Consider the following 13,542-nt stretch of genomic DNA (forward strand, 5'->3'; position numbering starts at 1 on the left):
TCCCATGTATCTTTTATATTAGTAATAAAATTTCCTAGGACCTACTATGTCAGGGACTAGATAGTACTATTAGGCAGTCTACCTATGCAAACATTACAGGACTGTGCGGTTGGTTCCGTGTGTCTCCCCTTTGCTCCCCCAAACCCTCTCTCCACCCTCTTGCCTTCTTCTTTGGATTCTCAGCCCAAGAGTCTGCATCTGTGGCTTCCATTCTGTTTCCCTCCACTGAAGTTCTCAGCTCCATACAGCTACCTTCTCAGGGTAACTGCTTCCTCCTGTTGCCTTCCAGGCTTTGGATGGTAGCGATCTCTCACTGTTGCTAATCTTGGGCAGCTGCACAATCCCTTCATGTTTCTCTGCACCCTGCCCACACCTTTGTAAGTAGGTTACCAAACTCTCCACAAATCACTCAGTTTGAAGGTGCCACCTGTTTCCTGCTGGCACCCTACTCAGGGGTAGGTAGTGCCACCCATTTTGTGGATGAGTAAACTGAGGTGGAGAGAAGTGAAGAAAGGTGCCCAAGGCTATGCATTTGGAAGGAACAAGGCTGAGATTAAAATCTGGACTGACTTGTGCCAGAATTTTGCTTTTTCTATTCTTAGGCCTTTGTTGAAACTGGTGGAGCCACGCCGCATGATGCTGGTAGCCCATTTTCTTTCAGTCAAGGGACAGAGGCAGGAGAAACAAGAAGGGCCAGCAGAACCACCTGTCTGTTGGAACATAGCTGAGGTAGACACACAGTGGGGAGTTGAGGTAGGTGGCATATATTTGCTCAAAAAGGGCAGCACAATTTAATGGACAAACACCCATGTCACATCCTATAGTTGTTATAGTTAAGAAGCCCACTCTATAGGTAAGGAAACTGAGATACAGCGAGGCACAGCCTTCCCCAAAGCCACCTCCTTACTAAGTGGCGGGTCTTGTTATGGATTCCAGTACCACGTGGAGCCAAAGCCCCTTACAGTTTCCAGACATCCACTTGGAGGCACATTCACGCATCTACTCTGGGAGCCAGTTGAGTCCGGCAACTTCCCTGTGATGATAATGATACCACCAACATACCCTCCATTTCACTAGGAAAGAAGTGCTATCAGGGTGGGTATTTTACAGATCCGTAAATTAAGACCCAGAAAATGTAAGACGCCTGGCCGAGGTCCCATGGTTAGCAAGTGCAGGAGTCCATTCTGGAAAGGAGAATGAAGGGCTCAGAGATCATCCAAGACCCACACGGAACCCACAGGGGGTGGGGGCCTCAAGCTCTCCTCCCCATCCTGAGATGCACTCCCAGGGCCCTCCCTGGGGGTGAGATCTTAGTCTTCAATTACAGGCAAGGAACCGCGGCTCCGAGGGGCCACGTGGCTCGTCCGGAGCCGCACAGCATCGGTAGGAGTGTGACTCAGCGCCTGTCGGCGGCGCTCCCAGCGCCTTAGGATTGACCGCACTCCGCTGCCCTCCTGAGAACCACCGCGAGTTCGTTACAGTCCAGCTCCCCGACCGGCTCCAGACCCAGTGACACAGGGTAAGGCGAGGTCCGGGAATCCGCATTTTCAACAAGCGTCCGCTCGCCCACTTCCACCCCACCCCTCGCTCCAGGTGATTCTTAGGATTGGGCAAGATTGGGAAACAGCCCGAGCTCTGAGACTCCGCAGCGAAGCCCGTTGCCCGCCCCCGGGGCGGGGCCAGGTGCGCCGGGTGCAGCCGGGCAGGCCGCTCCGCTCCGCCCCGGGGGCGGGGCCCCACCTGCGCCGGGCAGGTAGGCGGCTACCTGGTAACCCAGGCCTGGCCCTGGAGGTTTGGGCGCGCGCAGCCAGTCCCGGCCACGCTAGGGACCGAGGGACGCGGGCAGGAGCGGCTGTCGGCGGACGGGAGGCCGAGTTAGGGGGCTCCGCCTGGTCACGATGGTCGAAAGACGCTTCTCTCAGTTCCTGCAGAAACTCGCCTTCTCGGGCGCGGGCCACCTGTACGAGCCGCTGGAGAGGAGCGAGTTGGAAATCTTGGTGAGTTTGGGCGACCTGCCCCTCCGCCCCACAGCACCCCACCCTCCCCCAAGACCCCGTCCGCGGGCTGCGGGCTGCACTCCAGCAACTCGCCCTCCTGCCCCTGGCTCTAGAAAGAAGCCGTCTTCCTAGCAACGCCAGCTCGCGTTTCTGCCCTGAGCTGGGCTCGCGCCATTTAACCTCTTAGGACAGCCCATTTTGTGGATTTGATACTGAGGCAGAGAGAGGTTTCATGTGTCCCTTAAGACGCACCCAGCTAGCAAACGACACAGCTAGGAACTTCACCTACGTTTCTCTGACCCCAGAGAATTTAAATTCCTAGGTCTCCGCACTCAGGCTGCTGTATGGATTTTTTTTTTTTTTTAAGTTACTTGAATTGGAAAAAAACAAAAAATTAAAGTGATGTAAAAAAAAAAAAAAGCGCAAAACCAGAAACGCCTGGGGAAAATGCTTTAGCAATAATAGTAATAATGGTGGAAATCGGGTAAAGAGCAGCCAGGCCTCCCAGCTTTGCTTCCTACATCTTGAACAGTTTTGGAAAGCACTTAGGTTTGTATGTTGACTTTGCAACTTCCAGGGGACCCTCTAGGAGAAATCAACAGGATTATCAGGCCCCAGGTGTGGGAGGGTTGGGGCGAGGAGTTTTTCAGCGGCTGAAATGAAAAAGCTGTCCAAAAAAGCTCTTCCACTTGGTGAAGCCAGGGTCAGTCAGTGGATGACCCGGCGACTTTCTTCGTAGCTTTGTAAGAGTACAAGCTTTGCATCTTGCAGGATATGAGAGCAGAGAGCACTGAATTCCTGCAAAAGCATCTCGGGGACATGGCACGTTTTTTCTTTTCAGCCTAATCAGTCATTCAAAAATAAAATTCCCGAAAGAGTGCTTTGGGCGAGCCCAGGAGAATACAGCCTTGCCATGGCCGTCTGGGGAAGGGAAGCCTCCCAGTTAAATTTACTTTTTTTTTTTTTTTAGATATTATTTATTTATTTGACAGAGAGAGACAGACAGCCAGCTAGAGAGGGAACACAAGAAGGGGGAGTGGGAGAGGAAGAAGCAGGCTTCCCACTGAGCAGGGAGCCTGATGCGGGGCTTGATCCCAGGACCCTGGGCTCATGCCCTAAGCCGAAGGCAGACGCTTAACGACTGAGCCACCCAGGTGCCTCCCCCCCCCCCCAGTTAAATTTACTTTTTAATGGAAAAGATCAGATGGGAAAAAAAACTTGATTTAAACTATTTGTTGTCGTTCTTTGGGAGGAAAATTAGTCAAAACGGTTTGGTGGTATGATTCCTAAATATTTGTGCGTTAAAAAAAAATAGGGTTTTATATCTGAAGGTTAGCAGAATTCTGGGACTAGGGTGATAGGACCACAGGGCTGTGTAACTAGCAGTTCTCACATCCTCTGTTTCTGAAGTGACGTGTGGGTTCAAGACGGATTGGGTGTAGAGGTTGATTGTCTTTCTGAGATTGATTTCTCTACCTGCATGTCATGCCCTGAGTTCTGCTAAAGGAGTTTGAAGTCAGTTTGCCAATACTGTTGCCTTTTCTACGTTACTTTTTGTTGGTCTTTCTTTCTGACTTTTGTTTTTTTCGTCAAGCTGGGTCTTTTTCAAGCACCCCTGATGTGTAGTTGATTATGATTAGATTTAATAAGATGTTCAGGTGTCCAGGTGTGCCCGGTGTGAGGGTGATGTAACATGACCAGAGATGCTGGGGTGAATTTGACCTCTGCACCAAAGTGGACTTCATTCCTCCAGATCTTTTCCGAGGGGTCCTCAAGGGAATGACAGGCCTTCAGCCCGCCTGTAGGTATGTGGGTGGCTCACCCACTTGGTCGTGGACCTAGATGTTCTCGGAAGCACCCTGAAGGGTGCATGGTGGATGACGTGGCCATGGGGAGTGGGGGGGAGAGGGGGGACCCAGGTCGCAGGCAGCAAAGCCTGGGTGAGAAAATGTCCTGTCTCGGAAGGCTCCTGGGGCAAGCCCAGGAGATTGCATGAAAGGAGCTGGGGGTGTGATGGGGGGGAAGCGAACTGTTTCCCACCAGCTCAACTCAGAGACTGATCCTCCTTTGTTCTCACACTTACTTCCCCCCGTTTGAACCTTTTTTTGCCAAGAAGAATGGAAAAAGAAGCAAATGTGCTCACGGCGGTCATTTCTGCAAGAGTCGTCACTGTCTTTGAGGAGCATTTGTTGAATGCGTTGTTCTGGGCAGCCCCCGAACCCCCCGCCACTTTGCCCAGCCACCTCACTTATGATACTAATTATTACCGAGAACTTGCTGTGTCTTCTTTTGGGTCTCTCTGTGCCGAGGTCAGTTTTATTTTAATCATATGACAGATGAGGACATGGAGGCTCATAGGTGGGGCCAGGCGTAAGGGTACAGCGGTGTACAAAACACAGTTCGTGGGGGAGGCCCCCACGTGATGGAGAAACCAAGAGATGTTGAATCGGAGATCCAGGGCTCTGGGATATCATGGGAACAAGAAAGCAGAGTGGCCAGGCAGGGGACACGTGGTCGAGGCGGGGGCCAGGGAGGACCCAGTTAGCGGCATCAGAGGCTGATTCTAAGCAGAGTGCTCAGGGCTCTGAAGATGCCTCGTTCTTGCCGTATTTCCAGTGTCACGACAAGGAGGGGGTTTGAGAGGTCCTCTTAATTCAACTACTGGAGTAAACCTTCTCTGTGTTAACCTGAATGGTGGGTGAGGAGAATGTTGGACCAGAAATTCCTGCTTCCCGATGACTCGGTGCCAACTCCAGGGAAGTTATCTTTGACCCTCAGAGCTGCCATCTCTTAACCAAGTCTGGTGCGGCTCCACCCCGTGCTGCCTTCCTGGTTGTGAACTGATTCATCCTCCTGGGGCTCTCCAAGGGGAAGATGGGGTTCCAGCAGACTCATGGCGTGGTCACCCATTCATTCAGCCCAGATTCACGGAGCATCTGCTGCGTGTCAGGCCCATGCTGCACGGCAGGGGTGGGGTGTAGAAGGAGATGCGCACACTCCCCGCTCTGCTGGTGGGCAGAGATGGGTACCAAACTTCAGAGCACGGCTGACTGTTTACCGGCAGGTATGCAACAGCCGGGAGGGGGAGGGATGTTTAAGATTCCTAAGAGTGGCAAAGACCAGGAGGAGCGTGCTGGGAGAGGGACAGAAGTCATGGCCATTCTGGGCAGAGGGGGTGAGGGGCAGGGGTGGCTGTGAGAAGGATGAGGTTGCAGAGGTGAACCACGAAAAGCCTCTGGGCCACCATGAAGAATTTGGGCTTTATCCCTAGAGCAGCGGGGAACTATTGGAGGGTTTAAATCAGGTCATGACAATCATTCACTCATTCACAGATGCACCAAACATTAGGAAAGCAATAAACAAAACAGACACAATCAGATTTGCATTTCCAAGAGATCACACCTGGGTTGCCGGAAGACAGTGCACAGGACGGACTTCTGAGACACACACACATCCTTCGTGTTTCTCAAAATACAGCAAGATAGGACTTCTTCCTGAAGCAACATACGGCAACCTTCCAGTGGTGTCTTAAATTGTTTGTATCAAAAGGTGACTTCAAGAAGTATAAACATAAAACCTGGAATAAATGTAGCTGTGTGCGTACAACGCAGCTCAAGAAATCAAACTAAGTTTATAGTAAAATCATAAAGTACAAATGTCGCAACTGAATTTTGACATGACTAGTGATTTTTTTTTAGAACTCAGCCACTGATGTCGAATGGTTATATTGGTTATCTGTTGCTGTGTAACCAATTACTCCAAAATGCAGTGGCTTGAAACAACAAATGCTCATCTCGTGGTTTCTCTTCGTCAGAACTCTGGGTGCAGCTCAGCTGGAAGCTCCTGGTTCTGGTCTCTCATGAGGTTGTTGTCCAGCTGTTGGCTGGGGCTGTGGTTTCATCTGAAGGCTCATGGTGTGGAAGGGGGGAAGGATTCACTTCCAAACTCATTCTTACGGTTGTTTGCAGGCCTTGGACCCTGACTCTATGGGCCCGTTTACAGAGCTGCCTCATGGCTCAGCGGCTGGCTTCCCCAAGAGCGAATGATCCAAGAGAGATTGAGAAGGCATCCATAAAAGCCTAGAAGCCACAGGCTTCTTATAACCCGACCTTGGAAGTGACATCCTATCACTTCTGCCGTGTTCTATTGATTAGAAGAGAGTCTAGGGGCTCCTGACTGGCTCAGTCGGTAGAACATGTGATTCTTGATCGCGGGGGTCGCTGGCTTTCTGTGGAGCAGATGGATGAGGTGGTCAGTGCAAGTGTTCCGCACGCTTCTTGGCTCACTGTCTGCCTTCCTTCGGTGAATGTAGTCGTTAAAAAAGAATAAATGAGAATTGTGTAAAATCCTTTGCATATGCCTCATCCAAAAAGTGATAGTTTTTATTAAAACTCTCGGTGCGATGCTTAGTTCAAAAAGTGACAGTAATTTTTATTAAGAATCTGTCACTGTCTTGTTGTCTGACTTGGGCTGCGCGTGCAGCCCTGTGCCCAGAGAAGAGCTCAGTGGTGGGGGCAGGACCGGCTCCATCATGTGCGGGCCCCAGTGCAAAAGGAAGACCAAGAATTTCAAGAGGACGACAGCAGGGCCTTGCGTGAAGCACACGGCCTTCTGAGCACGCCCGTGGGACTGGCCCTGCTGGGGGTCACTGGGCATAAAGTCAGTAGTCAGATATGCTAACAAGTTCTTCCTGTTTGCTCTCCCCCACTTCAGCCCCCACACAGACTATTCTTCTGGCTGTCCCCTGCTTTTGTCCATTCTTTCTGTAGATTAGCTTTTCTCTAGACACAGTCTGGTACCAGCATTCTGAGTCTTAACAAGCCCTCGGGTGGGTCTGATGCTCACTTGGGTTTGAGAACCACTGCTCTGAACAATTAGCTTCTTCATTCCTTGGACAGTCATCCTCCTGTTTGCCAGACCCTTTTGGAGGCACTGGAGATGAAGTAGTGAGTAAAACACTGACCCTACTGAGTGGAGCTTACAGTCTGGTGGGATAGACACATAGTTCTCAAATAATTTTAGTAGTATGTATAGAATTACAGAGGGGGATAAGCCCCATGAAGGAAAACACATGTAAAACAGGGACTGGACACAGCCTGTGTGTGGGGGAGTGGTGGGGACTTTACTGCTGCAGTAAAGACTTTACTGCTAAGTGTAATCCAGGGAGACTTCCTGGAGGAGGTGGCAGGGCTTTGGGTTGCTGAGACTTGTACTCAAGCTACTACAGATTTCTCCAAGCCAAGCTGGCCTCCCTCCTCTGATCTGGGAGGTATCTGACCAGGGGGATTCTGCAGAGTCTCATTCTTCAGTTTCAGGAATCCCCTTCCTGCAGCTGTCCCTCTCTCTGTCCCTCCCTCCCCCACATTCCAGCGTTGCAATGTGACTGATAGTTTTGCCTTCCTTGATCATTGAAATATGCTAATATTAGTTGCTATTCTTTGACTATCTTTTATGAACCAGGAACTATACATATTTTTCTTTCCTTCCCTCCCTCTTTTTCCTTTCTAAACTTTTTTTTTCTTCATAAGCCACAATAAAAATGTGCACAAGAGGGGATTCCTCCTCCACTGGGCACTTGTTTGCTCCCACTTTGCTCCTCGGTGGGGGGTGGAGGGAAGTACTGTTCATGTCTAATCAGTTTGCAGTAATCAGATGACTGTTTGCTTGGGGTTCCTGGCCCCTTTTGCTATGCGGTTCCTGAGAGGCTGACACCTGACCACTGACACCGGCAGCCCAGGCTACCTGCGTGCAAATTCTCCTCTGCCACTTGCCGGTGGTGAGCCCCCCTCCCCCAGCAAATTCCTTGGTTTTCTGTACAACGGGGTATTCACTGCAGTGATCCATTGTGGAAGGGAATGATTCAGTATGAGCAAAGCATTTAGGGTAGCCCCCGATCTCAGTAATTATTATTTACATACAATTACATAGTGTCTCTTTAAGAAAACAGACATAAAATCATACTGTGCACACCATCTGCAACCTCTCCAGCCTCTCCATGCCCCTGCAGTATATACAGATAGAGAACATTCTTCTTCACTGGCTACATAGGGGTTTCTATGTAACCCAGCCCCTACCGATGGGCATTTAGATGGTTTCCTCTTTTTTAATTTTTAGAAGAATGTTCCAGTGAACATCTATGGGTGCACCATGTTATTTTGAATCCTTAAAAAAAAAAAAAAATCCCTGCGGAAATCTGAGGTTTGGGGAGTGCAGCAGGTTGCCCGGGGTTACACAGCTGTCCCGGGAATTGGGACCCCGGGCAGCCAATGTGTACTGGGTGCCAGAGTTCTCCCAACTCCTCCCGCTCAGCTTTCTCTTGCGTAAAGTTACCGACCTCCCCGTTGTAGTTAGTAAGTGTTTCACAGAGAGTCATGTGAAGGCTGTGTCAGTACCCTGTTTCTGTGGTTCTAGCGTCCGTGGATGGTCCCCGTCCGGATCGATTACTTGCCCATCTTCTAGTTCCGTTGCTCGCTCCTTTCTTCCTTGGTGTTCTGGGAGGAGGGAGAGCTGCCCCTCCGTGTGCTCATTCCTCCATCCATTCATGCATTCATTCGTTCGTCCATCTTACCGTGAACTCATGAGTTCCTGTTTAAAGAAGTGTGCCAACATTTGTTAACTGTTTTTATTTTGATGTCCCAGAAATGGCGAATAGGAGCTTCCACTGTGTCTTCTGGATTTTCTTCCCACTTGCCAGAGATGAGCGCCCCCAGCATGTCCCTGAGCATGTCCCTGCTTCCTGGCATCACAAGAAAGTCTGGGCTCATTTGATCGTTTCCCTGCCCCAACCCCGGAAGCAGGCATTTCTCCCAGGAGTCTTGGCTCTTTTTAGTAGAAGAACAGTCGTTATAAATCAAGCTCTGATAAAACTCAGTGTGTCCTCATGCTCCTGCGGTTTGTGGCTGCTGGGCCCTCCCAGGGGGTGGGGTGTGTGTATGTGTGTGCACACTGTGAGATCCGCGTTTATAGCTCTCTGTGTGTGTGCGTACTATAAATATATGCATCGATTCCATCCAATCCAGTGGCTACCACAAGGTTGGTGCCAGCTCTTTCTAGATCCATCACTCCCTTCCCCAGTGAGAGTGGTGGTATGTTTACTTATTGCACAATTGCCCTGCATGTACCCAGTCTCCTCCCCTTCCTGGTGGCCCCCGGTCACGTTGGCCACCACCTCGCTCAGGCATCTCCTCATCGGGTCCCTGACCACATTGGCCATCCAATGGCCACAAAAGATGCGTGCTCCGTGTGTCTTGTTCTGTCCTATGGGTAGTGTTTCGTTGGGTGGGGTCACACCGCCATCCCCCACACACAGATCGCAAACACTGCCTAGATAGAATTTCAGGGACTGGAAAATGCATCTGGAACCCAGGTTGACCTGAGGCTGGAATTTAAGAGCCCTGCCTCCGCAGTCCAGGGTGTGGGGATGTGATGATTCCCGTCTTACAGAGGAGACAGCCTCAGGGACGTCAAGGGCCTGGTGGAGGGTTGCACAGTTGGCAGCTGGGGGAGGTAGAAGAGAGCCCAGATCAGTGAGTCCTTGGGCAGACAGCACTCCCTCCACCCAGTTTGCTCATTCAGGACTGTTTCCCCTTAACATGAAAGAGTCCTGGGCAGGCCCCGTGGGGTTGCCTGCCTCCCTTCTCCCCGATGTGAGCGTCCCCATGTGAGCCAGCCTTTGCTCTGTGCATCCCAGGGGGCTTGTCCTCCCCACCTGCCTGAGCGTCTGTGTGATCTTGGATTCTCCAGCACTCCTTCCACTAGGAAGCCCCCTCCCCTCCTGCACAGGCTCTGCCCCCCACGCTTGGTCTGCACCGCCATTCCCCCTTTGAATCAGCCATTCAAACTGGTGACTCAAGATTCAAGAAGATGCAAACGGGAGTACCTTCGGAGTCTCTGGCTGCCCTGTCTTCTAGCCACCCCCTTCCCAGCCCCAAAGGCAACCAGCCCTGGTTTCCTTTCCCTTTGCATGATCTGTAGGCTCACTTAGTACTCACGGTATCATGCACCTTTGCTGCTTTTCTTGTTAATGGGACCACCACTTGGGACAATTGCCTGGCAGTGTCCAGAATCACTCCAGGCACGTGTGCCAATGACCCAGCATCCCACCTGGGAGAAACGAGGGCTTGCGCCTGCTTGCAGACCTGCACACGACTGTTGGTGGAAGTGTCATGGATAATAGACCAAACGAGCCACAACCGAAATGCCCAACCACATGCAGATAGTTAAGTGAATTGTGGCATATTGGATCAGTGGGATACTTGAAATGGGACAGGGCAACAAGAGAGGATGGATTACGGTTTTTCATCACGGTTGTTCACGGAGCAACTCAGGTGAATCTCGCTGCGGTAACACTGGGTACGAGGAGACAGACACAAGAGGACATTTGTATGGTTTATATTTATTTCTCTGGTGTTCCAAAATAGAGTAAGTCCACGTGGATAAGACTCATCTTCCAAGGGGCCATTGACGGAGAGTGGGCATGGGGCAGCCTTCCGGGTGCCAAAGAGCTTCTCCCCTGCGTCGGCGTGGGGGTCGCTCAGGTGCCCACGTATGCAGGAAGGCACCCAGGTGCACACTTAATATTTGCGCATGCAACCGTGTGTAGCTTATACTTCAGTACGTGTTTCAGATTTCCCATACAGGTAAATAAAAAGCTTTCACGGTCTGATTTGATGGCAGCACAGTGTTTCATGGCCACGGGGGTTTCCAGTAGTCGGCTGCTGTAGACAGGATTGCCGTGGACGATTTCGAACAGGTACTACCCTGCAGTTAGTAAGTCCAAAACAGAGATTGCTAGAACTGGGCAGTTTTAGACCCTGATGCTGCCAAATTGCCTTCTGAAAGCTCTGCCCCCAGCACCACGTGCTAGACTTGCACCTGCCCCAGGAGACAGGCGAAGGCTGGCACGCTCGGGCCGTTCTCAGACGCACTCGGTTTTCAGGGGTTCGATGCTCTTTTTACATTTCAAAGTTATCGCCTCCTTGCTGGGAACCCTTAGTTAATAACCTTCGTCCATTTTTTAAAAACATGAGCTGGTGGTCTTTTGCTGCTTCATGAGTCGGAGCTCTTTGTGCACGGAATTAGTCATCGTCCGCGTTAGGAACCGCCGGCACTTTCCCCAGCGTGGCGTTTGTCCTCGGACCTTGTAGCACGCTTCCCAGAAGACAACCCTGTTGTGGTGCAGTGAATTCATCAGGTTTTTCCTTCATGGCATCTGCCTTTGTCTGGTGCTCAGAAAGTCCTTTTCATGCTGAGATTTAAAACAAAACAAAACAACATAGTCCGTGATTTCTTCTCATACTTTTACGGTTTCTCTTCTTCCTAATTGTTCTGATTATTCTTTCAAACCACCTTGCTGTGTAGTTTCTCGTTTTAGGGCAGGGACTGTGTCTGCTTTCCTGAGGTTCTCGCATACCATGAGAAGGTGGGGAGTGGATGAGGGGACCAACGAGGGCTCACTTGAAGAGGGGAGACTCAGCACAGGCTCAGGCCGGTGGCACTGGCCACGGCACAGGGCATTTGCTCGGCCACCACCAAGGCGAAGCCCCGCATTCTGTAACGCATGACTGTACCTTCCAGCTGCTGCCCCCTTAGCCGTCCGCACAGGCTCTTGTCCTTGGCAGCCCTCCCTCCTGTCCTGGATCTGGCGTGGCTCCCGGCGTCTGGGGGTATGGAGACCTTCCACGCTGCTCTGCTGTGTGCCCCTTCTTCCCTCCCCGCCTCCCTCCCTCCCACAAATGTTTTTGAGCACCTTTTGTTTGCAGCACTGTGCCTTCGGTTGGGAGTACGCTGGGTATGAGCGGCCGCTCCTCCGTGAGGCTGCCGGTTGGTGTGGGAGGTGGACAGGCAGATCCGCGACGTGCTGGCTGTGGGGAGAACAGGGAGTCTGGGAGCTCAGACGATGGTTTCGTTGTCGGGCCCATGGTGGCTGGTGCGTCAGGGTCTTTGGGCGGCTGTAACAAGTGACCACAAACCTGGTGGCTTAAACAGCACAAGTTCATCGTCTTGCAGTCCTGGAGGTCAGAAGTCTGACACGGGTCTCACTGGGTTAAAATCAAGGTGTCAGCAGGGCTGCATTCCTTCTGGGGGTTCCAGGACGAATCTGTTACCTTGCCTTTTTCCAGCTTCTGAAGGTGGTTCACATTCCTTGCCTCGTGGACCTTCCTCCACCTTCAGCACTGGGAATCCTGTCACCCCCCCCCCCCACGCCCTGCTTCTGTCCTCACATCTCCTCTCCACCCCCTGCCTCCATCTTACAAGCACCCTGTGAGCACCTGGGGCCCACCCAGATCATCCACCGTCACCTCCCCAGCTCAAGACCTCCTTAATGACACCTGCAGAGTCCCATTTGCTATGTGAGGCCACATGGTCACAGGCTCCAGGGATCAGAACGGAGGCGTCTCTTGGGGGGCGTCATTCAGGCTCAGCTTCTCCCCTGTTCCCACCAACCTCTGCCCCTACTCCCCTTAGGGGTTCCAGAAAGTCATGTTTCTCTATGTGCCTCCTCCCTTCTGTCCTCTGCTCAGCACAATTCCTGCCAAGATGTTTCCTCGTGTTTTATGAAGCGACAAATTGCTGGTCCAGGAGGCGGCCAGTTTAGCCATCTCTTCATCTGTGGGATGGGGATGAAAAGTGGACCCACCTCAAAGGGCTGCAGGGTGATTTAATGGCATTGTGGATGTCGAATGCTGGGCAGGATGTCTGATATCAGACTGTTAGCTGTTCTGTCTGCTGCATTATTGTGTTATGTCTTGTGCTAGGGTGATATTTTATCCTCATGACCTGTTAGCTGTTCTCAGCCACGCTTTCCTTGGGCATCTCCTTCTCTTGTCTGCCCAACTTCTAGAAGGATGTGGGGGCACCTGCTGCCTCAGGTTTCATCCTCACCCCTCCCCCAGGAAGCAGAAGGAACCCTCCCTGCTTGAACTGATTCTACATCTCTCAGCCCAGCTCTCCCAACCTCGTGCTCGGTCCATTGGCCATGGCCTTCGATCTCCAAGATGGCGGCCCCTTAAAACCAGACTCTATAGGAGTGCCCTGTGAGTGCATCTCCCAGCTATGTATCCTCATCTCAGCTCTGGCTGCGTATTAGAATCACCTGGGGCTTTTTGGACTCCTGCTGGCTGAGCCCCACTCCTTAGTTGGCCTGGGGATAGGCCACAGCAATGTATTTACAAGATCCCAGTGGTTCTCCAATTTTGGAGTGTGTTGCAGTCCCCTGGAGAACTCATTAAAGCACAGAGGGCAGGATCCATGCCCAGAGCTTTTGATCCATTAGATCTAGGGTGGGGCCTGAGAATCTGCCTTTCGAACACGTTCCGGCTGATGCTGGCCTGAGGACAATGTGTTAAGGACCACAGGCTAATGTATAACCCAGTAATTCACAGATACATGCCTTAGGAGAGGCCGTTGCAGAAGTCTGAGAAAGAAGGAAGCATTTGCATGGAGTTGGGTCATTTGCCCCTCATCTCAAATGTCACCCCCAAATGACCCTGGCTGCCTGATTGTTCTTGGGTTACTGTGACCCTTACATTCTTCCTCTCCAAGC

At 51.5% G+C, this 13,542-nt stretch overlaps 1 protein-coding gene across 1 annotated transcript in view; it reads left to right on the forward strand.

Annotated features, from left to right (window-relative positions):
• The first annotated feature begins 1,818 nt into the window (after positions 1 to 1,818).
• The window catches only part of ATP2C2 (ATPase secretory pathway Ca2+ transporting 2), a 60,223-nt gene continuing 48,499 nt past the window's right edge, over positions 1,819 to 13,542 (forward strand). The window contains exon 1 of the mRNA XM_026490733.4: positions 1,819 to 1,997. Within this exon, the coding sequence (XP_026346518.1) occupies positions 1,899 to 1,997 (99 nt within the window). The 5' untranslated portion in view covers positions 1,819 to 1,898. The remainder of the gene's footprint in view (positions 1,998 to 13,542) is intronic.

Source organism: Ursus arctos, unplaced genomic scaffold, assembly GCF_023065955.2.
Source record: "Ursus arctos isolate Adak ecotype North America unplaced genomic scaffold, UrsArc2.0 scaffold_19, whole genome shotgun sequence".
Taxonomy (NCBI): Eukaryota; Metazoa; Chordata; class Mammalia; order Carnivora; family Ursidae; genus Ursus; species Ursus arctos.